The following is a 27444-nucleotide window of genomic DNA, read 5'->3' as shown; positions in this document are numbered from 1 at the left end:
GTGTTATAGATACCTGGCTTCGTTGTTTTTAGAGACAGGTTCTTGCTATGTCACACAGGCTAGGGTACAGTAATACGATCATATAACCTTCAACCCTTGGGCTCAAGCGGTCCTCCTGCCTCAGCCTCCTAAGTAGCTAGGACTATAGACACATGCCACCACACCTAGCTAATTTAAAAATTTTTTTCATAAGAGATGGTATCTCACTGTGTTGCTCAGGCTAATTTTGGAACTCCTGGCCTCAAGCAGTTCACCCACCTTGTCCTCCCCAAGCGAAATGGCTGTGTTTGATAGAATTTAAGTCTATTTTCCTCATTTTATTATACTGTTTTGTTTCCGTTGCTAGGACCTCACCAAACCAAGTCATGTAATTCAAGCTCTTTGTGAAGCAGTGATAGAGCAGAGAGATTTTGTCATATAATGGGAAGCCTAATTACCAAGTCAACATACATTTCATATAACAACCTCTGAGAAAATGCCTGAAAAGCACTAGACCTAACTCTCAAGTTTTTCTTTTGGTTGACATCTCTCAGTGACCCATCATTCTTACATATTTCATCGCCATTGTTACTCTTTTCAGGTCATTACATCTTCATTGTAAAATTTATCCTTCTCTCACCTGGGTTTCTTCTTCGTGCCACCTTAGTTTCTTAGATGAATCATCACATTTTCCTAGATTTCCATGAAGATCTGTGAAAGGAAAAAAGGTGGTGATTTGGCACAGAATATGATTCACAGCCTATGGGTACTCTAGAGGGAAAAAGTTCTTGCATATTGTGTAATCAGAATGATTTAGTACCAACCTGTAGATCTCAAAACTTGGAAAAAAGTAAAAATTGTCAAAATATATCAAGAATGGATGAGAAGGGATTAAAACCAGGTGACAAGGATAGGAACTCTCACTGAAAGTTCCATTATTAGAACATTCTCCTCTGTTTATGCGCAACTCTGTGACAATGCACTGGGACTGTTCCCTGAGCATTAGTGAAGTGTCTATCCTTGGAAAGTCTTCATAGTGTCAATTTTGTGTCACTTCAATCTAAGAGACCCAGACTCTGGACACGTGAATTTCAAATCTTGGAACTAGGGAGTTTATGTTGTATTCCAAAAGCATGTGGAGCTAGAAGGGAGCCTTTTTTGTAATTCAGTCTCTTACCTGGCCATTATGTGTTCACAAGATCTTCAGCTAATGTGCACAGTTCAGGCCAACCCAGAAAATTATCTCCACAAATGCAGAAAATAAAACAGCCTTATTAATTTTTTTAAAATTTTATCTTGAGACCAAGTCTCACTCTTTCACCCAAGCTAGAGCGCAGTGGTGTGATCACAGCTCACTGTAGCCTCAATCTCCCGGGCTCGGGCAATCCTCTTGCCTCAGCCTCCAGAGTAGCTTGTACCACAGGTGCACAACACTATACCTGGCTAATTTTTAAAAATTAGCCACCATTCTGGGCTAATTTTTTGTATTTTGTAGAGATGAGGTCTCCCTATGTTGCCCAGGCTGGTCTTGAACTCCTAGACAATGCTCCCATCTTGACCTCATGGTGGCATGAGCCACCATACTTGGCCTTATTTTTTTAGAGACAGAGTCTCACTCTGTCACCAAGGCTGGAGTGCAGTATATTTTATTTTTATAAGAGACAGAGTCTAGCTATCTATATCTATATTTATATAAGGGGTAGAGGAAGCATTTGCAATTAACTACAAGTGTTCTTTAGCTTGAGATCTAAGAAAAGGGAGAGAGAGGAAAATAAAGATCTCTTTTCTTTATTATACCAAGGAAATAGAAAAAAATGTTAAACTCTTGCAACTTACTTGGATGACTACCTGATTAATAAATTAGTAAAGAGAAGCAATATTAAGTTTACCTAAAAATTGCTGTCAGATTTATATTGTGGCATAGCTAATAGTAGGATAGGATACCCTGGGATTAGAGATTTACCTGTCTTACGTAGTTAGCGCTTTTACATTCTTTTGGTTTTTTTTTTTTTTTTTTTTTTTTTTTTTTTTTGAGGCAAGGTCTCACTCTGTTACCCAGGCTAGAGTACAGTGGCACGATCATGGCTCACTGTACCTCCAACTCCTGGGCTCAAGTGATCCTCCTACTTTAGCCTCCTGAGAAGCTGGAATGACAATCATGTACCCCGTGCCTGGCTAATTTTTTAATTTTTTGTAGAGGTCTCACTTAGGCTGGTCTTGATCTCCTGACCTCAAACAGTCTTCCCTCCTCAACCTCCTAGAGTGCTGGGATTACAGGTGTGAGCCACCGCTCTCAACCTCTTTTACATTCTTTTAACTTCTGTGGAATGATGCTGTTTTTGGTTTTTCGTTTTTTGGGGTATAAAATGAGTACTGTCTATGAACTCCATGAGTTCTCCAGATCAAAATCATACACAAAATTGTACTGTGCCCAGTAAAATTAGCTGTTTTTAAAATGTGTTCCAATAGTATTTTTATAAAGAGCAATCTGTCCTAAAATCTATAACAAGACTAAAGTGGGTTAGTCATACAGGATAAAACAGGATTTGAAATAGTGAATGAAAATTAACTTTAAAAGTTTTACTTTTTTATTTCTTCCAATTTTAAATTATCATTACAAGCATTGAAGAACAAAGAGAAACCACTTATTATTCAAGTATGTAGCCTGCATGTTAGCATTAAACTTTTCTTTGTTTCCTCCCAGTTTTTACATAAATATTTTACATGGTTATAAATGAAGTGTAGGTATAATTTTATATTTTTTTACCCTTTTCTGTTTTTTAACCTTACCCTACTCTCTAAAAATCCCATTTAATTTCATTAGCCTGAATCCAAATCCTTGCTACTAGAAGTGGCTCATAAAGATCTGTGCTGTGATTTGACTCTTGACAGTAGATGTGAAACTTGACCAGTTTAATTTTATCCTTATGTGGATTTTCTGAAGACTAATCATGAAGGTATTTTTTTTTCTTTTTGTTTTTTTTTGAGTGGGAGTCTCACACTGTCACCCGGGCTGGAGTGCAATGGCATAATTTTGGCTCACTGAAACCTCCACCTCCCAGGTTCAAGCGATTTTCCTGCCTCAGCCTCCCAAGTAGCTGGGATTACGGGGGCCTGCCACCACACCCGGCTAATGTTTTGTATTTTTTGTAGAGACAGGGTTTCACTATGTTGTCCTGGCTGGTCTTGAACTCCTGACCTTGTGATCTGCCCACCTTGGCCTCCCAAAGTGCTGGGATTCTAGACGTGAGCCACCATGCCAGGCCAAGTAGGTTTTTTTAGTTCCTGTTTACTTTTGAATAAAATGTCTTAATTTTTAGAATCATGTACATTTAGCTCTTTTATAGTTCTTCACTGCCTATTTATCTTTTTAGAATCTTTTTTAATTTTAGTCATCTCCCTCTTAGTTGATTGCTTTCAAATTATCCTACTACATAGGAGTAATTATGAGCTTTTAGCTGCTTAATCACAATTTAGCAGATTGGGCTGAGTGTGGCAGTGGCTCACTCCTGTAATCCCAGCGCTTTGGGAGCCAAGACGGGAGGATCACTTGAGCCCAGGAGTTCAAGACCAGCCTGGGCAACATGGTAAGAGATGATGTCTACAAAAAGTTTAAAAAATTAGCTGGGCATGGTTGCATGTACCTGCGGTCCCAGCTACTAGGGAGGCTGAGGTGGGAGAATCACTGGGGCCCAGGAGTTTGAAGCTACAGTGAGCCAAGTTCATGCCACTGTGCTCCAGCCTGGACAACAAAGGAAGACCATGTCTCAAAAAAAAAAAAAAAAAAAAAAATTAGCAGATTGAATATATAAGAATTTTAACAGTTAATTTGTGTTAGGACAGTCCCAAAGACCAAAACTGTAAAGGTTAAATTCTTGTTTGAAGTTTAGTGGGGGAAAAAACAAAAACCAGTATAAAACTAAATAGACATGTGCCTATAATAATGCTTTTTAAATCTCGGAAAGAAAATAACCCAGGTTTACAATGTCTCAAAGATAACACGTAGGTGGTTTTTTTTTTTTCAGCTTTACTTTATAAGCGTTCTTCAATGGGTGTACTTTTTTGTGATTAGAATAAATAATCTAGACAAAGGGAGATTATGCCAGTGATAGCAGTAACGTTTGTCATTCTTGTACTTACTGTGTAACATTTCTGAGTCAGGATTTTAGACTAAAAACCATGACTTAACTATTAGCAGTTTCTTTAAGAGCTGGTATTTCTGCAAAGAAAAAGAAAGACTGCATGTTCTAGATCATGTGTTTACACAGAATAGTTCCTCAGAATGTATTTTATTCCTGTCTCATAACTACTCTTGATTCTGCTATTCCGGTAAGACCTACAATTTTACATAAAAGTTTTTCTCCATAATCTTTTTTTTTTTTTTTTTGAGATGGAGTCTTGCTCGATCGCCCAGGCTGAAATGCAGTGGCGTGATCTCTGCTCACTGCAACCTCCACCTCCAGGTTCAAGCGATTCTCCTGCCTCAGCCTCCCGAGTAGCTGGGATTACAGGCACATGCCACCATGCCCAGCTAATTTTTGTATTTTTTAGTAGAGACAGGGTTTCACCATGTTGGCCAGGCTGGTCTTGAACTCTTGACTTCACGTGATCTGCCTGCCTTGGCCTCCCAAAGTGCTGGGATTACAGGCGTGAGCCGCTGCACCCGGCCTCCATATTCTAACTACCTCAGACTTCAGGGAAAACTATTTTTATTTTATTTTATTTTATTTTTGAGACGGAGTCTCGCTCTGTCGCCCAGGCTGGAGTGCAGTGGCCGGATCTCAGCTCACTGCAAGCTCCGCCTCCCGGGTTTACGCCATTCTCCTGCCTCAGCCTCCCGAGTAGCTGGGACTACGGGCGCCCGCCACCTCGCCCAGCTAGTTTTTTGTATTTTTTAGTAGAGACGGGGTTTCACCATGTTAGCCAGGATGGTCTCGATCTCCTGACCTCGTGATCCGCCCGTCTCGGCCTCCCAAAGTGCTGGGATTACAGGCTTGAGCCACCGCGCCCGGCCGGGAAAACTATTTTTAAAAACACGTGTGGGTTATATAAAAACCAATAAGTTTATGAAACTTTTACATTCACCCTTGCCCTCCATCTCCAAGTCCAGTGTTTATCTCTTAGGTTGTACAGGGATAGTTGTTAGCTCTTAATTTGCAGGAGTAACAATTTGACTCCAGTCAAGCCCATATAAAAAGTAAATGAGGGCCGGGCGCTGTGGCTCAAGCCTGTAATCCCAGCACTTTGGGAGGCCGAGACGGGCGGATCACGAGGTCAGGAGTTCGAGACCATCCTGGCTAACACGGTGAAACCCCGTCTCTACTAAAAAATACAAAAAACTAGCCGGGCGAGGTGGTGGGCGCCTGTAGTCCCGGCTACTCGGGAGGCTGAGGCAGGAGAATGGCGTAAAAACCCGGGAGGCGGAGCTTGCAGTGAGCTGAGATCCGGCCACTGCACTCCACCCTGGGCGACATAGCGAGACTCCGTCTCAAAAAAAAAAAAAAAAAAAAGTAAATGAAAAACTAAGAGACACTTCCATTTATGGGGATGACTTGTGATACATCTTACAGAACCAGAAAAATGTTACTATAATGTGCATTCTTTTTGAAATCTTAAGACATCTTAACACATCAAAAATTGTTTCCCTCCAATTAGCTGTAGGAACAGTAAACTGTAGCACAGTTTAAAACTTCCGTAGAGAGAAGACAAAGAATCTCCCTAAAACCCAATGATTAAACGTGTCTGTTGCTCTAATAATTTTCTGAATTTGTCCATTAGACATTTTACAAAATAGCTCTGAAGAAAACCATTTTGTTCCAGTATCACAAAAATTTGCAAAAATCTTGAAATTAAATGTGTCTGTAAGACTTTAGTTCTTAGGTGAGGGAGTCCAGGTAATCATGAATCCTATGCAGAGACTGTCGCTTGTCCTGTCATGCTTTAATACAAGACAAGGCGGAAACAATCTACATCTTTGCCTTGGGAAGGTCAATAATATTGCCTTTGCCTAGAACTGCTATTATTTGTTCAGTCAACAAATTCGAGTGCCCTCCCTGTGCAATGAACTAGAAAGTAAAGAACAAATCTGAGACAATAGCTTAAATTTAATTCCCCCATTCTAGTTTAATCAGTGTTAATTATCATGTAAATCTATGTCACTCTCTTTCTCTCTTCTCTCTCCCTTTTTCTTCCTGACTGCTTCCCTTCTACTCCCTTTTCTCCCCCTTCATTCCTCAGCACACCCAAATTTTACTGCACCTTTCTATTAGTAATTGTAGGAGAGGGGATATATATGCCCCAACCTCACTGGGCATTAGGGTGTGTGTGTGTGTGTGTGTGTGTGTGTGTGTGTGCACGCGCACCTTTCTATTAGTAATTGTAGGAGAGGGGATATATATGCCCCAACCTCACTGGGCATTAGGGTGTGTGTGTGTGTGTGTGTGTGTATCTGTTCAGGTTTTTTGAAGGACTGTCTCCTAAAGAATACTGTGCTCTTTCTGTCCCTCTTTTTCTGAATTATTGTTTTAAATCAAGACTTTAAATAGCCATCTAAACAAGATGAGTAACAGTTCTCACTGGCTCGGCAGCTGTTTTTTTTCCAAGTATGTTAAATGTGTTATATTACTCAAGGAAGAAATATTTTGTTTCATGTTTTGGGGTTGAGTATATTTGATATATTTGTGGAAAGAAAAGTTTATCTTTGTTTTTTGTTGTTTAGAGGAAGTTCCTTTTGAGCTTATATTTGAGGCCCAAAAATCCTCCAAAAAATGTTCTTCCTCTTTTCCATGAATGAGATTTAGAGCTAAATTCATACAAATGCAAAACAAAATAATATTACAGATTCTCTGAACTCTCTAACTCCTAAAAAGATTCAGGAAGCAGAGTTGAAAATCACAAGAATTTTGGAGGAAGCGCATTAAACAGACTGGTTATATCAAATCAGAAGATCCACAAAAAATGCAGAGACAACTACAGAATATACGTATTCAGTAGAAGGCTGTGAGACAATAGCAAATTTAAACCCACCCATGGTTTCCATCCTTTGAAAAAATTTACCTTGAGTAGGATACAAAGCAAGAATATATCAGCTTGTCTATTAGTGTTTCCTTGATGGTTCCTGAGGGGAAGAAAAAAGAATAATTGGTGTGAGGTGTATAACGAAGATATGCAGAGTACTTTTTAAGATGGTACAGTAATTTTGAGGAAAAATATTAAATGTCTCCTTTTTCTTGTTCCCCCAAAAAGTGTGTGTGCACATTTTACTGTTGTACCGAAAAAGATGAGACTGTCCCAGAGTCTCAGTGAATTATCTTATATTTCTGTAGCGAATCAGATTAGATGATACCCTTTAGCTTTGTGTTTATTTGCTTTTGGTAATGTTCCCTATTAAGTGGCCTTTCTTTAACTCTTCTCCCTGTTCATCCTCCTATAGTACCTCACTCCTGTCTATTGATTCATAAGTTGCCCTCTGTAGAAGCAGTTTAATATTGTCAGCTTACTATCTGATCATTAAAATCTTTCACTTATACACCCATGATTCTGTGGAATTTGTAAGCCAGATGAATTTTTAAAAATCCTTTGTAAATTTAATCCTTTAATCTAGAATTTCTGAAATGATGGAATAGTTCAGTAAAAATTATCTATTTTCTTAGTTTTCACTCTAGCAATATGAAAGGCTAGGCAAACAGTATTGATCTGAGATGAAAACAGAATGTTTTAGAAATGCTGCCTATCTAATAAAACCTTAATTGAAGTATCCTTTTGTTGTCTAGAAAACTTAAAAATAACAGAATCCTGAGCGTTTTATGTTTTATTGCTTGAAGTAACTTTAGATATCTAGTCTCACTCTTACACTTTATAGCTGAATAATGTAGGGGCCTGAGACCTGTGACTTGCTTAAGTTTACATAGTTGATTAATAGAAGTAGACCCAAGTCTAGAATTGGATCACAAGTCAGTTTTCTTATGTGCATACTCATCACATGTTGAATTACATGCTGGGGTATTTCTAACCATGAAATGGGAAGAACGCAGGCCACTGGTTAGAAAGCTATGAGTTTGTACCCACAGCACTTGACGTTGCAATCTCTGGGCTACTACAGAGTTGTTCACTTTATCAGCCAACTATTTATTTGGTGTAGGTGAAGTTCTCTTTTATCCTGCTGAATGTGAATATAGGTATCACTTAGACCTAATATTTCTCAGAATGACTTTGCAGTGGCAAGTAATGGGCCTGATCTTGTATTTCAGCTCAAATAGCTATAACTGTACCAAAGACATGGAAGAAACCAAAAGATCGGACCCGAACCACTGAAGAGATGTTAGAGGCAGAATTGGAGGTAAGCAAATCTCTTAAGTTCATATTGAGAGCAGTGGTGCCATTTCATAGACAGGTGTGTGTTTGTACCTATTTCTTGAAATAGTTTTTTAAGCAAAACTTAATATATCAAGCTCAGAGACCAATTGTTTTAAGTCCATTTTATATTAGAATTTTAAAAAGATTTTTAGTAGCATGTTTGATTTCATTGAATTCTTGTTTTTCTTTCAAAATACCTCTTTTAAAATAACAAACTTGGCCAGGCACAGTGGCTCACAGCTGTAATCCCAGCACTTTGTGAGGTGAAGGCAGGATGATCACCTGAACCCAGGAGTTTGAGACCAGCCTGGGCAATATAGGGAGACCCTGACTGTACAAAAATGTTTTTAAAAAATTAGCTAGACATGGTGGTGCATACCTGTGGTCCCAGCTACTTGGGAGGCTCAGGTGGGAGGATTGCTTGAGCCCTGGAGGTTGAGGCTGCAGTGAGATGTGATCATGCCACTGCACTCCAGCCTGGGCAACAGAGCTGAACATTATCTCAAATAAATAAATAAAATGACAATTTTTGGTTAACTCTTCTCTTCCCCCAACTAGAAATTTTCTTTGTATTAACTTGATAGAAAGATAATCTGGTAAACAAAAATGGAGAGTTTTTAAAAATGCCATTAGTAATGGTGGTAGAATTAATTTAGTACATTATAAAGAAATTCATTTTGAATCTGTCATCTGTTAACTGCATCCCAGAAACGTAACTTTTCTTCATGTGGTTTGTCTGTCTTAAAATAAGGCATGCCAGATTTTGCTTTAGATTAAAACATACCAAGTCCAAGAGATGAATGTGAGGAAGAAACAAGGGCAAATCAGTCCTAAGGATTACTGTAACAATTTCCTTGTCTGTAATCTCAACATCCTTAGCATTATGTATTGAAGCTTATAAATGAAGAGCAATATAAATCTGTATGTAGCTTTTTCCCTTTTTTGACTATTCTTTTAGCTACTTTTTAAAAATAATTTTACTCAAGGTTTAACATGATAATATTAAAATGTAAAAATTTTCTTAAGATAACTTTGAGCGTGTTTAATTCATTCGGCTTTTCTAGCAAGTTATAATTCTTACCTTCTTTGGGCATCTAACAGTACCCCTTGGTTACTTTCCCTGTGCTGTCATTGCTGTTACATGATGCTGTGTTGATGTCACTGTTAGTCTCATAGCAACCACTAAAATGTTGATGGGTGTGATTTCATTGTGGTTATTAGGGTGTAAAAACTGGCAGTAAGATATAGAGGTGCACTCCTTTTGCAGCTGAACAAGGAAATGTTGCTCCTACAGAGAATAAAATACCTTCCAGAGGCATGGGGATCACATACAATCCTGATTTCGTTTTAGATTCAGCTGGTTTTTTGTTATTTTTCTTATCTTATACTTCATGTTGGATTTCTAAGCATTATTGAATATTAGATAGGCCGCTCCTCCCATGCCTTCAAATATTCATCCTAATCTTCAGCTTGAGGTTTAGCAAACTTTTTGTGTAAAGGTCCAGATAGTAAATATTTTATGCTGTCACAATTCCTCAGATCTGCCACTGTAGCTTAAAAGCAGCCATCAACAATGTGTAAATGAAAGAAGCATGGTTGTATCTTCACAAAACTTTATTGATAGACCTTGAAATCTGAATTTGTATGCCAGGAAATATTTTTCCAGATTTTTTCAGATATTACAAATATAAAAATCATCCTTACCTTGTATGCTGTGCAAAAGCAGGTGGTGAGCCAGAATTGGCCCTTGGGCCGGAGTTGGCTATAAAGCTTCTTTAGCTTGTTACTCTTCAAACACAAGAACTGTTTTGACTTATTTTGAACCAATCACTTTTTCTTAACTTTATACTTTAAGACAAGGCTGAGCGCAGGGGCTCATGCCTGTAATTCTAGCACTTTTGTAGGCTGAGGCAGGAGGATCACTTGAGGCCAGGATTTCGAGACCAGCCTGGCCAACATGACAAAACCCCATCTCTACTAAAAATAAAAAAAGTTATCTGGCCATGGTGGTGCTCACCTGTAATCCCAGCTACTCAGGAGGCTGAGACAGGAGAACCACTTGAACCTGGAAGGCGGAGGTTGCAATGAGCCAAGATTGTGCCAGTGCACTCCAGCCTGGGCAACAGAGCGAGACTGTCTCAAAAAAATAAAGTAACCTAAAAAATTTTTAAAAACTAAAGCAAGACAAAAAAATATTTGTTTTTTTTATACACTGACTTCTTTCAGAAATTCTTTTTTCTGTCTTTCCTAAAACTGAGCTTTCGTTGGCATAGTGTAGTAAATACTGGATGCCATTGTGTTCATTTCCACTAATCAAGCTCCCCCTTTCTTAGATTTATTTTCTCAGCTTTTAAACTAGTTTGTTTCTGGTATCAGCTTATTTGGGTTACATATTAGGTTGTTGCATTATTAAAGATATTTATCAAAATTATAGCTTAGAGGTTGGGCGCGGTGGCTCACGCCTGTAATCCCAGCACTTTGGGAGGCTGAGGTGGGCAGATCACGAGGTCAGGAGTTTGAGACCAGCCTGACCAACATGGTGAAACCCTGTCTCTACTAAAAATACAGAAATTAGCCAGGCATGGTAGTGCATGCCTGTAATGCCAGCTACTCTGGAGGCTGAGGCAGGAGAATCGCTTGAACCTGGGAGGTGGAGATTTCAGTGGGCCAAGATCGCACCACTGACTCCAGCCTGGATGACAGAGCGAGATTCCGTCTCAAAAAAAAAAAAAAAAATTATAGCCTAGAAAAGTAAGGATGAAGGATGATTTCATGTTAAAATTGCTGGGCAAAGTATCTTAAAATAAATTTTAAAATTTTAGAGCATTTCATCAATTATTATATGCATAGTTGCCAGTCTGATTTTCTAGCACTTTTAAAAAACTCATTGCATTAAGCATAGAGTTCTGTCAAGTGAATTCTTAACAGGTTCCTATAAAAGGTTTACCTTTGGCTATCGAGCCAGTGAAGTGATCTTTTTCTTAAATCTGGTTTTCTGCGTAAACAATTTAGGAACTGTTAGACGCTTACAGACTAGTTGACTAGGATTTTATCCTGCTAAAAACAAAACAAAACAAAAAACCCATAATATTTAATTAAGCTATTTTTGTTATTCTCTTCAAATACCCCTCATAGTAATACACCTGAGATAATTCAGTGATTCCGTGTTCTCTGAATTATGGTTTGTTATTCATAAAACTTGTTTCTTTATACTTCCTTTTCCAGTTAGAAATTAAATTTCTGAGTAATGTAGCCTCCGTTTCTATGTGATAGACGGTTGTTGATTGTAGATACAGAGAAGAGGATGCGCTGTATTCTCTAAAAAAAACTTTTTCACATTTTATAAGATCTGAAATAAGAATTCTGTATCATTGTATAATTTGGTTAGGTTGCTCTTTAATAAGTTAAATACCATTTACATACTCATATCCCAGATTTATTAAATGTCTTCTTGATGACCTGTACTTAATTATGAGATGGTATTATAAGATTATTATAATTAGACTATACTAGAGTCTAAAATTTTTAAAAATGAGGCTGCTGATTCATGATTCAAATTTGGTAGATCTGGTTTTTTCAGTGTTTAAATGATACCAACTTTCTGCCATGCTTTATAAAATAAATTGTTTCCAGACTTATTTTTTTGGAATTTTATGTCTGTCTGTCTTTTGAGGATTTTTATGTACTATCTTTTTCCATGGATTAGTCGGGGGAATAGGGGTGGGGTGGGGTTTGTGCATATTTGCATGAACTTTTTATTTCCATTATTAGAAACAGAGTCTAAAAACTGTTTCTATTAATAACATTAAACAATTTATTGGCTTTTCAACCATGATCTGTTATATGGCAAAATAAAATTTGCTAGTATTATATCTGTTTTAATACTATCTAACAAAGAAGTATTTGTCACTCAAAAATTGTTTTAAATGTAATTTCATAGATTATTTGGGGTGAACTACTTTCTGCTATATATGACACTACTTTACACTATCCTCTGCTGAACCAGCTCCAGTTCTTGGCTCTTCTCCTCGTGTGAATTTATCAATTAGAACACCTCTGAGTACTTGTTTCAGAGGATTGTTTTCAGAGTGCTTACCCTTCATGAAAAAGGAGTTCGTGGAGAACTTTGCCTCAAGGAGTTTTGAAGATTCATGAGGCCTTTACAAAACCATTTTTGTTTGATATCTGACACTAAGATGGTCAAAAATAATCTAAGGAATAACTTCAGTTCTTTTTTGCCTTCTGAAAATAGGTGTGATATTCCAGATCCCAGATTTCTCTCTCTTTTTTTTTTTTGGCTATACAAGATTTTTCTATATGGTCACAGCCTCAGAGAAGTCTAAGAACAAATAACAAAATAGATTTTAACTAGCAAGTGGCCTTTTTGTAAAATGAGATATGATCAGCTTTGTAAAACTTAGATGCTTTGAGCACTTCTCCAAACCCTCAATTCCACAGCCAGAGGACAGTATAAAAAATACCCTCCAGTGTTTCTTTTTATATTTGTGGAGCTTTCATGGCAAGGGTAGCGTAGTGCTCGTTTTAGATTTCTGACTAGGACTCTTTCATGTTCGTAAAGTTCCATGGATTAACAGTTCTTTCCATTCTAACCTTTGGTACATTTGGATATTATTAGTCTCATGTTAAAGCATTTCAGCAGCCATTTGAATTGTCTTCCTTTTCCTAGGTGCTGAAATGAGAAAAGTATTTTTTTAAAACTCACCATTCTAATACAACATGCTGAACACAGACATTCTTATCTTGAGTGACATGTTTTCCTTTGCTGTTTGAAGGGGGTTGATGTAGGTTTTTGTGTATATTTACACCCATGAAAAAAATGTAACCTCTTTGTTCATTTATTATTTAGCCTAAAGCCGAAGAGGAACTTTCAGTTGACAAAGTACTTGAATCTGAACAAGATAAAATGAGCCAGGGGTTTCATCCTGAAAGAGACCCCTCTGACCTAAAAAAAGTGAAAGCTGTGGAAGAAAATGGAGAAGAGGCTGAGCCAGTACGTAATGGTGCTGAGAGTGTTTCTGAGGGTGAAGGAATAGATGCTAATTCAGGCTCCACCGATAGTTCTGGTGATGGGCTCACGTTTCCGTTTAAACCAGGTAAGTTTATACCTGCCTTCCTATTTACCTCTTTTCCCTCTACTGCAACCTTAGAGAAATGTTGCCTTTTGATAGAGAGATACTGGATGGAAGAAAGAGGTTTATCACAATATAATATTTACAGGACAGATCATCAAGCCTAAGTTAGTGACTTGCAAATCCAGAGAGTTCTGTATTGATGGAAATGATACCCGACACTGGTATTCCCCTTTTACTGGCAATGGAAGAGCATCTGGCAGAGGGAATCAGTTCCAGGCTAGTGGGTGCAGTTTGATTTTAAAAATTATTCTATTTGTTTTAATTGAAAGGGATATAGAGATATTACCACATTCCTTGAGATGGCGTTAGTCATCTTTCATAAGACTCGAACTCTGTTGACAGAAATCACTCTGTAGAACTGAACTCTGAAACAAGATATTGAGTACCTGCAATATGGGAGGTCCCCTGCGGTAAATCTGTATGATAAACAAGTAAATAAGGAATATATTTGATAAACATATGGTAAACAAATACAAACCCTGGAGGATTTATCTTAAGACACTATCAAATGCATTAAACCTGTGACGTAATACTATATGAACCGTGACTGACTTTGAGATATATGGAGAGATTTGGTGTGGATCTGTGAGGAAAGATGGTTCCTTTGATAGAAAGTTTGGGCTGGGTATGGTGGCTTACGCCTGTAATCCCAGCACTTAGGGAGGCCAAGGCGGGCGGATCACCTGAGATCAGGAGTTCGAGACCAGCCTGACCAACATGGAGAAATCCCGTCTCTACTAAAAATACAAAATTAGCTGGGCATGGTGGCACATGCCTATAATTTCAGCTACTTGGGAAGCTGAGGTAGGAGAACCGCTTGAACCCAGGAGGCAGAGCTTGCAGTGAGCCGAGATTGTACCATTGCACTCCAGCCTGAGCAACAAGAGCGAAACTCCATCTCAAAAAAAAAAAAAAAAAAAAAGTTTGGAGTAGGTGAAAAGTTTTCCTTAGTCTGCCACATCTAGACTAAGTTTTGCAGGAGGTAGGGTTCAAATGTAAAATACCAGACCTCAAAGATAACCTAGATAGGTGTTTTTCAAACCGTTGGGTTTAATACTATTTAATAGATTGTGAAATTTATAGGTCACAACCAACATTTTAAAAAAGGATAATATAATGAAAAAATGTCTGTCTATTACATGTAGTGAGAATAAGTATCAGTTTGGAAACTTTGTAGTTATGTATGCGTGTATGATTCTCCTGGGTCATGAGGTCATTTTATGTCTTACTGTGAGTTGTAGTCAGAGATGTTTGAAAACCAATGACTATTACTTATCACTTTATTTTATATTATTTTTAAATTCTTTTATTTATTTTTTATTTTTTACAGAGGGAGGGTCTCTCTCTGTTGGCCAGGCTGCTTTCAAACTCCTATGCTCAAGCACTCCTCCTGCCTCGGCCTCCCAAAGTGCTCCCACGCCCAGCCCTTACCACTTTGATATACTGATCTTTCACTACCAGTAAACTCCTGTTAATGGGCTTTATGAAATTGTAAATTTAGGCTATTGTAAAAGTTTTTTTTAAAAACCCTAGGACTGAGTGTACTGAATTGCTTTTGTCAACTTAGGCTTGTATACTGTGTTCAAAAATAAAGAAAAAGATCTAGGCTTGTACCAGGTCACAGAGTACTTGTAGCCATCGCCAGTGTGTCTTAAGAAAATGGAAACACTATTGCTATTTTTAGACTATGTAAATTATATTTTTATTTTATTTTATTTTGTTTTAACATTTTGTATATTGCATAATTTATGTTAGTTATATTTCATATTATATTTTAATTCTTTTCATCCATCAGTTTTACAATATAGGCCCTGACTATAATTGACCAACTACCTTTTGCTCTTGTAGTATTTAACAGCAGTAATTGAAAAAAGACAGTAGAAATTGGAACAAAAACAGTTTGAAATTTAGATCCCAATAAGCTGTCTACTTTTTAATAAATATAATAGGTAATAAAGATATGGTGGAAAACATCTGGAATATTCTCAAAGACCATCAGTGGGTCTATAACCTACACATTAGGAACCTCTAATATAAAGAGGATCCAATCTGCTATCAGGAAGTAATCTGGAGTCTGATTTTGATGAGTTTTATTAATTAAAATAAGAAAACTGTGATTTTTTTTTTTAGATGAAATTACAGGCAAGGAAGAAAACTTAGTATCTAACTGCTTAGACATTTCATTATCTTAAATAAGTTGTTTCTGTGTTTCGTGTCCTTTTGCTTTTTTTTTTTTCCTCTAAAATAACATTTCCAAGTGAACAACCAAACTATCCGTTTTCATTGAAGCCAAGGGTTTTATCAGGTTTTTTATTTCTTAGTTATTTAAGGGCTTGGTAGTTTATTTAGTGAAGATTATTATATGTCCCTGGCCAAAGGTTGGTTAGTGTGTATGTGAAATGATTCCTACTTGCTTTAGATTATTTTACTACTCAAAGGTATTTAGAAGGGATGAAAGAACAAGTGATGGTTTAAAATCTTCACATATTTCCTGACTGTATTTCATTGTTCCCTTCTATTTTGTGTTTGTTCATGAAGAGATAAATACTGGAAAGTGTTTTGTACTCTGAGGGGATGTAAGTCATGCATCATTTAATGACGGTGATTTGTTCTGAGAAATGCATCATTAGGCAGTTTCTTCCTTGTGCAAACAAGAGTATTTACACAAACCTAGATGTTCTAGCCTACTACACAACTAGGCTGTATAGTATAGCCTGCTGCTCTTAGACTGCAAACTTGTACAGCATGTTACTATACTGAATAGTAGGCAGTTGTAACATAATGGTAAGTATTTGTATATCTAAATATAACTAAACATAGATAAGGTATAGTAAAAATACTATATAAAAGTTTTAAAATGTTACACTGTGTAGGGCACTTACCATGAATGGAGATTGCAGGACTTGAAGTTGTTCTGGGTGAGTGGTGAATGAATGTAAAGACCTAGGTCATTACTGTACGCTGGTGTAGATTTTAAAAACATTAGGGCACACTACATTTATTTTAAAATTTGTACTTTCTCTAATAATGAATTTATTCTTAGCTTACTGTAACCTTTTTACTTGATAAACTTTTAAAATTTTTTAACTTTTTTACTTTTGTAATAATGTTTAGCTTAAAACACACTGTACAGCTATGCAAAAATATTTCTTTCTTTTTTCTTTTTCTTTTTCTTTTTTTTTGAGATGGAATCTCCTACTCTGTTACCCAGGCTGGAGTGCAGTGGTGCAATCATAGCTCACTGCAGCCTCAGCCGCCTGGACTTGAGTGATCTTCCCACCTCAGCCACCTGATAGCTGGGACTGCAGTTGCACGTCACCACGCCCAGCTAATTTAAAAAGATTTTTTTTCCTAGAGATTAGGTCTTACTACATTGCCCAGGCTAGTCTCAAACTCTTGGCCCCCAAAGTACTGGGATTATAGGTGTGAACCACCATCCCTGGCCTTGTTTCTTTATGTCCTTATTCTATAGGCTTTTTTCTATTTTTAAAATTATTTATCTTTTTACTTAAGAATTTTTGTTAAAAACTAAGACACAAACACACACATTAGCCTAGGCCTATACACGGTCAAGATCATCAACATCACTGTCTTCTACCTCCAGATCTTGTCCCACTGGAAGGTCTTCTGGGGCGATAATATTCATAGAGCTGTCATCTTCTATGATAACGGTGCCTTCCTCTGGAATATTTCCTGAAGGACTTGCCTGAGGCTGTTGTACAGTTAACTTTTTTTTTAATAAGTAGAAGGAATATACTCTAGTGATTAAAAAGTATAGTGTAGTAGGTACGTAAGCCAGTAACATAGTTATTTCTTATTACTATGAAGTATTATGTGTTACACTTGATTGTATGTGCTATACTTTTAAGTGACTGGCAGCACAGTAGGTTTGTTTACACTACCATTAACACATACATGTGAATAATGCATTGTGCTGCCATATTAGGATAGTTACAGTGTCATTAGGCAATAGGAACCTTTCAGCTTCATTATAGCCTTATGGGACCACCGTTGTATATGCAGTTTGCTGTTGATGGAAATGTTGTTTTGCAGTGCATGACATATATAATATAATGCCCTACAAACAGTTGTCTGCCTGTATTCCTCTTTCTAGAATCCTGGAAGCCTACTGATACTGAAGGTAAGAAGCAGTATGACAGGGAGTTTCTGCTGGACTTCCAGTTCATGCCAGCCTGTATACAAAAACCAGAGGGCCTGCCTCCTATCAGTGATGTGGTTCTTGACAAGGTAAGCTGCATACTCAGAGAAAACTAGTTCTTTTTGGTGGGAACTGATTTTAACTATAAGTGCAAATATGTGAAGTATCAGCAGTTTTTAGTAATTGTTAGACCAAATGATATAAAAATATCTAATGTTTAAGAATTTGTTTCCCTAAACACTGTTGGATTTGGAGTTCCTTATAGGTTACAGTCATTTTGGGATTTGGCCCATATTGGACTAGTGTTTTTTTAATGTTTATTAATTGATTTATCTGCTTATTATGGCTGTTTTTTGGTGATATAAAAATTTTGTGTTTGTCGGGGGAAACATACGGCTAAATTGATACAGGGGTCTTTCCTCATTGTTCTAAAAGTTCATTATGGAATTCTGTCGGCATTGAGGACAGGTCAGAAATCTAGGAAGGTATTTGGCAGATCAAACATAAGTGAGAGTCAACATGATTCAAATAATATGTATCTCAAAATTTCCCTGATAGATACCTCCAGTGATTGAATTCCCCAATCTTGTGCAAACAGGCATCCTTCCTCTTTGCATCTGATCTTAATGGTGCACACAGCAAATTAGTACAGTCAATATTTGTTTACTAAATTAAAAGGAGTAAAGTCAGATCTACTAAAGTAATTTCATGGAAATCAAAGATAAACCAGAGCTGATGACTAAGCTTGAAGTATTCTTGTTTTGTAGAGGAACAAAAATGTAAAATGTAGAGATTAACTATCTTATGGAATCACATCTACCTCTTAACTGATTTATGCCTAGTGTTTCATTATTGGAATGCTAAGCTTGTGGGAGTTATTTGTATCCTACTGCTCAAGGTCATAACCAAGATCTGATTTTTCACGCAAAAAAATTTGCAGCCTCCGGCATAAATGGGGTAATAAAGATGTCCAGGAGCTGCTTATCCAGAACTCATTTATATTATTTTACTTTCTTATAGCAATAGATCTTCTTACTTCTATTGGTGGTATCTAAGTCTTCTGTCCTAGATAGTTATGTGAGGACAGCTGAATGATTGATTAATGGTGCTAATTTGAGGCTACTTCAGTACCTCAGAAGTCAAGTGTTATATCCACCAAATTAGATTATCCTCTTAGAAAATATTCCTGCCTGTCCTGCTGCCTTATCTGTTTATGACTTTGGACACTTAATTAGTTGACTTCTCACTGGTCTGCTTAACTTTGTGTCGTCCATAGTCACATTACATGCTTATTCAAAGTCAGATATCTCAGATTAACAAGGCAGACAGTGAAATTTTAAATGAATCATCACCCATGAAATAAATCTCCTTTAATACTTATTGTCCACTCATAATACATTCTTTACTAACCATAAGTCTACAGCATCAAAACTAAAATGAGCAGTAGCAGGATTCCTATAGGCAAGTGCTCCATATCCTGGTGAATATTTTTTTTTTATTTCTAAAATTTGACGCTAGCGTAGAGGATCTCAAAATGTCTTGTGCCTTTCAGTTGGTCCTCAGTATCTAGTGAGCCAATCTACTGATTATGTATAGCCCCTACTTGGAAATTTAAGGCCTAAATCATTCTCAGGGTGTCGGAAAACCATTGTTTTAGCCTAATGGCTCTAAGGATAGCCCAGGAGAACCTGCCATGGATGAGGTTGGGCTTCTGCTGGTTCTGAAGCTGATGCTTACCGTGTGCTTACCGTTTAAGCTGATGTAACCTTTCAGTCAAATTTTTTGTTATCTTTTGTGGCAGGGAATGCTCTGGAACATGTATTAAGCTTTCTTTTGCTTCTTCATGCAGATCAACCAACCCAAATTGCCAATGCGAACTCTGGATCCTCGGATTTTGCCTCGAGGACCAGACTTTACACCAGCCTTTGCTGATTTTGGAAGGCAGACACCTGGTGGAAGAGGCGTGCCTGTAAGTGCAAGTTCCCTACAACTCACTTAGTTAGACACTGGCACAGACTCCATGAAATCCTACCTCACGGCAAGACAGCAGCTTTTGTTCGTTGATTCTAGTCAAGAAGAAGAAGAGGCAAAGACTATCCTTTCCATACTCATATTAAAGCAAATAAAGAATACACTTGAGTTGTTTTTACTTGACAGAAGCTAGTCTGCATTAATTTGGTCTTGATTTTTTTTTCCCCCATTTTTTCAATTGAGGTGACCTGCAAATAGGTTTAAAAATAGTGCCAACCATGGCCGGGGATGGTGGCTCAGGCCTGTAATGCTAGCACTTTGTGGGGTCAAGGCAGGAGGATCACCTGAGGTCAGGAGTTCAGAACCAGCCTGGCAACTAAGAGAGACCCTGTCTCTACCACAAAAAAAAAAAAAAAAGAAAAGAAAAGAAATAAAATAGGCCAGGCATGCTGGCGCATGCTTATAGTCCTAGTCCTGGCTACTCGGGAGACTGAGGTGGGAGGATTACTTGACCCCAGGAGGTCCAGAGCCATGATCATGCAACTGTACTCCAGTCTGGCTGACAAAACAAGAACAGGAGGTCCAGGCTGCAGTGAGCCATGATCATGCCACTGCACTCCAGTCTGGGCAACAAAGCAAGACCCTGTCTCTGAAAAAAAATATATAGAGAGAGCGCCAATCTTGAGAAGATTCCTGTTTTGTTTTGAGGTGTCCTGATATACTGGAGATCTCTGATGACATTCAGCTAATGATCATGTCTTGTCTTTGTTTCTACAGATTTGCAAAGTGCAGAGCAGGCATGGATTGCCAATTCTGGAACAGAGCAAAGCCCCAACTTGCCCTCCGCTGGCGATGTCACACCCACCCGTGAAGAGCCTGCCTCTAGGGGTGCGCTGAACGCTTTGTTTTTTGTAATAATAGTCTCTGGTGTTACAATATTTTCTGTTACGCTCTTTTTATTTACTATTGATTGTTAAGTCAAAATTTGAACAAATGACAAGTACAAAAGAGTACAGTATCGGTAAACTGCAGATTGCTGTTACACCTCCAGTGGCAGGCTCTTCAGCGGTGGAAGTGGCATCACCAGTGGAGTTATGCTGGGGCACTGCACTGTGCAAGATTCGGCAGACTCTGCCTACTCCATGCTTTGTAGAATTCAGAAAGCATGGGGAAAGTTGCCAACGATGTTGAATACCTCTTTTCCCCAAGTTAGAATGGCATAGAGAGCAATAAATCTAACATTCTGGAGGAGCTTGGGGTTTGATGTACATTTGCAGATCACCCTGTTACTTCATTTTATGTAAGGTGACGCTTTTTGTTTCTCCATCACCTTTTTATTTCTGAAATGGCAACTTTTGAAACCTGCTTTGAATTAAGACTACATTGTCTGACAACAAATGTCACTTTGTAGATATTTAAATTATTTGATTATTTTCCTGCAACCAAACAGTGATAGAATATACTTGAATGCCTACAGTGTGTTGTAGACTTTGTAAAAACTACTGAAAACCACCTGAATTTGAAGCATACTGTTTATTGAGTCATTACCATCACCATTTTAGAGACCTGTGTATGTGAGATACTCTGTTTCTCACACATTTATCTATTTTCAGGAAATACTAAATTAAAATTTTTTTAAATCTTGAGTTACCTCACCAGCACGTCTTAGAAAGCAGCTTTCTAGAAACCATTTTATACCTTTTTTTCAATATTATTTCCTTTTTTAATGTTGAATTTTTATTTGTATTATTGTTCGTTTTGGTTTTGGTTTATATCTTTGTTTTGCCAAATATTTGAAATAATGTTGATGCTGTTTTGAATATTCTGTGGATAACAGCATCTGTGGTTATTATCATATTGCCCAATTTTGTTGATAGGTGGCTCACAAAATGTATAAATCCTCTTCCAATGTATATTGTCACTTTTCACTACCAGCTTGCTAGTCATTGTTTGCTAATAACTAGTTACAACAAAAAGGAAATATTGTGAGTTTAGAATAAGTGACGTCTCTTTTAAATTATTGAAAATAGAAAATAATTTTTAAAAGTAACTTTATCATAGTGTATACCACTCCTCTGTATACCTACATATGTGAGATCAGTGAGTTATTCTGGTGCATTCAAAGTAATGTGACTAGAAGTGAGACATTATCTAGAATTTGTAGTAGCTCCAAAAATATCAACTTTAATTATTTAATTTACTTTTATTAAGCAGTTTTGTTCTATGTCAGAAGCTAGTTTTTAAGTGAAATTTTGATTTCTCAGGATAATGTTGATATGTTAAGCCTTAAGGCAAGTTATTCTTCCAGCCTGTCTCCTAGATAACAGACATTCTCCACTTAATGTGCCCAGCTTACCTTGGTATATTGATATAGATACAGATGGGAATGTCACAGGACATAAATATCAACATATAAAGAAACAAAAATGGCCAGGCACAGTGGCTCATGCCTGTAATCCCAGCACTTTGGGAGGCCAAAGCGGGTAGATCGCTTGAGTCCAGGAGTTCAAGACCAGCCTGGGCAACATGGTGAAATCCTGTCCCTACAAAAAATACAAAAATTTGCTGGGCATGACGGCACACACCTGTAGTACCAGGTACTTGAGAGACTGAGGTGGGAGGATTGCCTGAGCCTGGGAAGCGAAGTTGGAGACAGAGGCTGCAGTGAGCCAAGATCGCACCACTGCACTCCAGCCTGGGCAACAGAGCAGGGCTCTGTCTCAAAAAAACAGTAACAAAAATAATGCTGTTTGGAAAAAAGCAACAGCCCTACTCCCCTACTCTTTGCAGTTTCTGATTCCATACTTCAAATAACTTTTTCTAGTTCTCCAAATTATCTTATAATTAATTATCACCTAATAATATTAAAATCTATGTGGTATGCCCCATTATTATCTTAATTAGCCATGACTTCTAATACAAACTTTTCTGCAACAGGCTAGGTACGGTGGCTCACGCCTGTAATCTCAGCACTTTGGGAGGCTGAGGTGGGCAGATCACATGATGCCAGGAGTTCGAGCCCAGCCTGGCCAACATGGCGAAGCCCTGTGTCTACTAAAAATACAAAAATACAAAATTACAAAAATATAAAAATTTTAAAAAAATACAAAAAAAAAAAAAAAAAATTAGCCCGGGATTACATGTCTGTAATCCCAACTACGCAGAAGGCTGAGGCACAAGAATTGCTTGAACCCAGGAGACAGAGGCTGTAGTGAGCCAAGATCATGCCACTGCACTCCAGCCTGGGTGACAGAGCAAGACTGTCTAAAAAAAAAAAAAAAACCACAAAAACTGCTGCAACAGACTTACTATAAAATATTTTTAATGCATGCTAATGATTTTAAAATGTCATATGCAGCTACGTAGTTTTCAAACCTAAGTGTCCTTCACTGGATAGTAAAGTGCATATCTGTTAGAAATTACCACGAAATAGCATGTCTTTAGTTATTTTTAAAATAAAATTACGGGCGGGGCGACGGTGGTTCACGCCTGTAATCCCAGCACTTTGGGAGGCTGAGGTGGGTGGATCACGAGGCCAGGAGATCGAGACCATCCTGGCTAACACGGTGAAACCCCATCTCCACTAAAAATACGAAAAATTAGCCGGGCGTGGTGGTGGACGCCTGTAGTCACAGCTACTCGGGAAGCTGAGGCAGGAGAATGGCGTGAACCTGGGAGGCGGAGCTTGCAGTGAGCCAAGATCGTGCCACTGCACTCCCTCCTGGGTGACAGAGCAAGACTCCGTCCCAAAAAATAAAAAATTTAAAAAAATAAAATAAAATTACTCATCAGTTGTCTTTGTAGTCTTTTTGTGGACATCACAGAAAGCACTCCAAAAAATATATCTTAAGAGGAGCATTGGACCTAGACAAGTAATTTGCCATTTATAGTTATTTTAACTAACTTTTGAGATAAACTGATCAATCATAAAAATCCTAGGAGCAAAGAAAAATTCTAGGAGTAAAACCTTTCTTTAAAGGAATACTTGATTGTCTTCCTTCTTTAAAAATGTAAGTGCATATTGATTCTATTTTCTTTGATTATCCAGGTAAGCAGTGGAATTTAAGGTTACAGTCTCCGAATAAGATAGGAATGATGTATATTAAATTGCAAAACAGAGATGGGTATAATTTCTTAATACCTTTTTGAAAACTGACAGTGGGTAAAAAATTCAAACTTTAATATCGCCTGAAAAAAGAAAATGGCTCACTAATCAACCCCAGATTTTGACATTTTTAGTTTTGACATTGTGGACCTTGAGTACATTATATCTTAAAGTTCCTTAAAGTACCGTCTTTCAAAGAAAGAAACCAGGTGTCATTTATTTTTGTGTAGCCCATAACTTTTAGCACAGGATCCTAGATTTTTTGTGTGTTTAGTATATAAATCATTCATCATCTGTTGCTACTTCTGAAGGATACCAAAAATTTGATTATCTGTATTAAGTTTTTCACACACAAAAAGGGACATGAAATGTTTACGTTTATATATCACTTTTTTTTGTTTTTGTTTTTGTTTTTGTTTTTGAGACAGAGTCTCGCTCTATCACCCAGGCTGGAGTGCAGTGGCGTGATCTCGGCTCACTGCAAACTCTGCCTTTTGGATTCACGCCATTCTCCTGTCTCAGCCTCCTGAGTAGCTGGGACTACAGGCGCCCACCACTACGCCCGGCTAATTTTTTGTATTTTTAGTAGAGACAGGGTTTCATCGTGTTAGCCAGGATGGTCTTGATCTCCTGACCTCATGATCCGCCTGCCTCGGCCTCCCAAAGTGCTGGGATTACAGGCGTGAGCCACCGCGCCCGGCCTATATATCACTTTTTTAAAAGTTCCTTTTGATCCTTTGGTATTGACGATAACATAGTTTTTAGGGTCCTTTTACATGGTTTATATCCTATAATCACATTTTTAGGTAGGGCTGGCATTGTATACGTGAAAAACCTTAACAAAACTAAGAGACTTTCCTACAGTAACTTTGCTCATACATAGCAGATTTGTACTCTCTAGAGTCTGATTCTTTTGTCTCCTAAGTTCACTACACCACAGTTTTCCAGGCATTGCTATTCCAAACAGTGAATTCATTCTCAGAGTGTAAATATGGGCGCATTAGAGATTGATTAATTGAACATACTAAGAATTTGTAAGTATAGTAGATGTATTAAGGACTCAAAATACCTAGATAAATATTTGAGAACAGTGTCTTTATCTTAGTTATAACCAGAGATACAATTATAATTTTAAAATTTTTCATGGGTGTTTTCACCTGGGTTTTAATTTTAACTATTTTATCTTGGACTAACAATTTATCAGTTAGCTTTTCAAAGCTTTTTTTCCTTTGAAGCATTATTGTTACTTTCTCACATCTCTGTGTTGCTCATTTGAGACTCACACATATTTGTCTTGGAGCAGGTAAAGAGGTGTGGAATAAATCGTATTGCCATTTTCCAGATTCAAATCTCAAGGCATATTTATTTATTGGTGTTTGCAGTAGGGTTTGGAAATGGGCATTTTCTGACTTTGTCTCCTAATGTGCATCTATGGCTCTTACTTGATTTTGACATAATTTCCTTTCATTACATCCAGAAACATTTGTTCTTGGCAATGTTTATGTACAAATGCATGGATTAAATTAAATATCTTGTGATATAATTGTTTACCTGAGGTTTAGCCAACCATTTAATAAGTTATTAATCTACATAAGTCAACAGTAGAATATAACCTGAATTATAAAAATCAGGCATTACTTGATTGCTACATTTTTTTTTTTTTTTTTTTTTTTTTTTTTGAGACAGAGTCTTGCTCTGTCGCCGAGGTTGGACTGCAGTGGCCAGATCTCAGCTCACTGCAAGCTCCGCCTCCCAGGTTTATGCCATTCTTCTGCCTCAGCCTCCCGAGTAGCTGAGACTACAGGCGCCCGCCACCACACCCGGCTAGTTTTTTGTAGTTTTTAGTAGAGACGGGGTTTCACCATGTTAGCCAGGATGGTCTCGATCTCCTGACCTCGTGATCCACCCGTCTTGGCCTCCCAAAGTGCTGGGATTACAGGCTTGAGCCACCGCGCCCGACTGATTGCTACATTTTTCTAACAGAATTGTTTTGTCTGGGCTACTATATTAAAGTTTCAGTTACAATTTATGTTCTTATAGTAGTACTGTCTGGTTTAACAACTGTTCCCTGTTGGCATTTTTCCAATCTGATGATCTTTATTTCCTTTCAGTTATACCATGTGTCTCATACCTCTGGGTTTATCTGACCTGTTTTTTTGTGTGTGTGTGTTTTTTGTTTTTGATGTTTATCAAATAGTCTGAGATATCATCAGTACTGTATCCTTAGCTGGGTACATTTGACAAGATTGGTGTGAAATTTTGCAGAAACTCTAACTTTTGATCCTGATGCATTCTTGATAACTACCATTTCTAATTGGGGCAGATGGTGAAGCATAAAGGAATAATTCTGAGAATGATTGATGTGTAAAGGTGTTTGAGCTTAGCAGCTTAGGCCCCAGACTGTGTATCTCCTAGAAACTGCCTTTTTATATAATAAATGATGTTAAAGTCTGTACTTCTTTCTCTGAAGTGTTTTATGAATTCAAAAGGGCAGCATTGGGGCCTTAAGTGAGAAATGATTCTCATCTATGTGTGCTTTGTATGAAGTTTTTATTCTCTCTTGAAATCTAATGGCTAGCCCTTCAGTACAACTCAGAAAGAAAAAAAAAAAATCTGATGGCAATATTTGCTCAGCACTAAAAGAATGATATATCAGAAAAAGTAAAGGTTGTCAACATGCAGCAGGTCTGCTTGAAGGTAGCAGAGCTTAGTGTCAACCCAAATGTTTAACCTTGAAAAATTATTTCCAAGCATTTAAGATAGTAATTGTTATGAATGTTTTGATACACAAAATGCAACTTTTAACTTACTCTGTTATCTCTACTTAGTGTGCTGGCAGTATAACATGGCAACATACTTTGGTTTTAACACAAGAGTATAGTGGGAATCCAGCAGGAACAGAGCTGACAAATAAAAGGAAGACATTTTTTTTTCAGGGAGTAATTTAGTTTGACTCTCATCGATGATATATAATGAGTTTATTTTAGTATTTCTGACCCAACATATCAAGTGGAATATTTTATGATCTACAGTAAGGCTTAGTGTTGATGTTTTATTTGCATTTTACCCTGGGATTGTAGAAACGCAATTTTAGCAGATTTGTAACTGGGATGATAACTACCTTTGAATTTTTGTAATTATTGAAGTGACCAGTCCACAGTTATGCAACTAATAAAAGATAAAGCTTCAGTTAGAAGTAGTCTTTCTCATTAGAAGTAACAGCTTTGTCAAACATCTTGTTCAAAAGGCCTCTTGTTCAAAAATTGTAGTGGTGGAGAATATTACATTGATGGTCTTCTGAGGTTGTTTTTTTACCCCGCAAAAAGATTACATCCAGCTTGAGTGTCTAGCATTGCTTGGTGTGGTCATCAGGCTTGACTTGAACAGCACAGCAAAGACAATAAATTGTAAGTACTCTGAATAGCTGTAATATTCTTGTCCTAGTTGTTGAATGTTGGACCACGAAGATCTCAACCTGGCCAAAGAAGAGAACCAAGAAAGATTATCACAGTTTCTGTAAAAGAAGATGTACACCTAAAAAAGGCAGAAAATGCCTGGAAGCCCAGCCAAAAACGAGACAGCCAAGCCGATGATCCCGAAAACATTAAAACCCAGGTGAGAACAAAAGCATATCCTGACATTGTTTTGAAATTATGTTGATTTTGTTCAAACTTATTTTGCTTTGCTAATGTTTGTAGAGATAATCAGTTTAAGACTTTTTA

At 37.5% G+C, this 27444-nt stretch overlaps 1 protein-coding gene and 1 long non-coding RNA gene across 22 annotated transcripts in view; one reads left to right on the top strand and one right to left on the bottom strand.

The window, feature by feature from the left end:
• Window positions 1-9473, bottom strand: part of LOC126956858 (uncharacterized) — a 29817-nt gene extending 20344 nt beyond the window's left edge. Inside the window, exons 1-4 of one of the 2 annotated variants that reach the window (XR_007726506.1) lie at window positions 9416-9473; window positions 7036-7096; window positions 4120-4198; window positions 620-690 (exon numbers count right to left, since the gene is read on the bottom strand). This is a non-coding gene — a long non-coding RNA (uncharacterized LOC126956858). The remainder of the gene's footprint in view (window positions 1-619; window positions 691-4119; window positions 4199-7035; window positions 7097-9415) is intronic. The other variant, XR_007726508.1, reaches the window with a different exon arrangement.
• Window positions 1-27444, top strand: part of EIF4G3 (eukaryotic translation initiation factor 4 gamma 3) — a 374608-nt gene that overhangs the window by 273592 nt on the left and 73572 nt on the right. For 15 of the 20 annotated variants that reach the window (XM_050789764.1, XM_050789766.1, XM_050789763.1 and 12 more), the window contains 6 exons: window positions 8229-8317; window positions 13202-13448; window positions 17602-17735; window positions 19496-19615; window positions 20395-20505; window positions 27167-27337. In XM_050789764.1, coding sequence (XP_050645721.1) covers window positions 8229-8317; window positions 13202-13448; window positions 17602-17735; window positions 19496-19615; window positions 20395-20505; window positions 27167-27337 — 872 coding nt within the window. The remainder of the gene's footprint in view (window positions 1-8228; window positions 8318-13201; window positions 13449-17601; window positions 17736-19495; window positions 19616-20394; window positions 20506-27166; window positions 27338-27444) is intronic. The other 5 variants (XM_050789769.1, XM_050789753.1, XM_050789755.1 and 2 more) reach the window with 1 other exon arrangement.

The sequence above is a fragment of the Macaca thibetana genome, chromosome 1, assembly GCF_024542745.1.
Source record: "Macaca thibetana thibetana isolate TM-01 chromosome 1, ASM2454274v1, whole genome shotgun sequence".
NCBI classification, from domain to species: Eukaryota; Metazoa; Chordata; class Mammalia; order Primates; family Cercopithecidae; genus Macaca; species Macaca thibetana.
The sequence above is the reverse complement of the archived record's forward strand: the minus strand, read 5'-3'. Positions and strand labels throughout refer to the sequence as shown.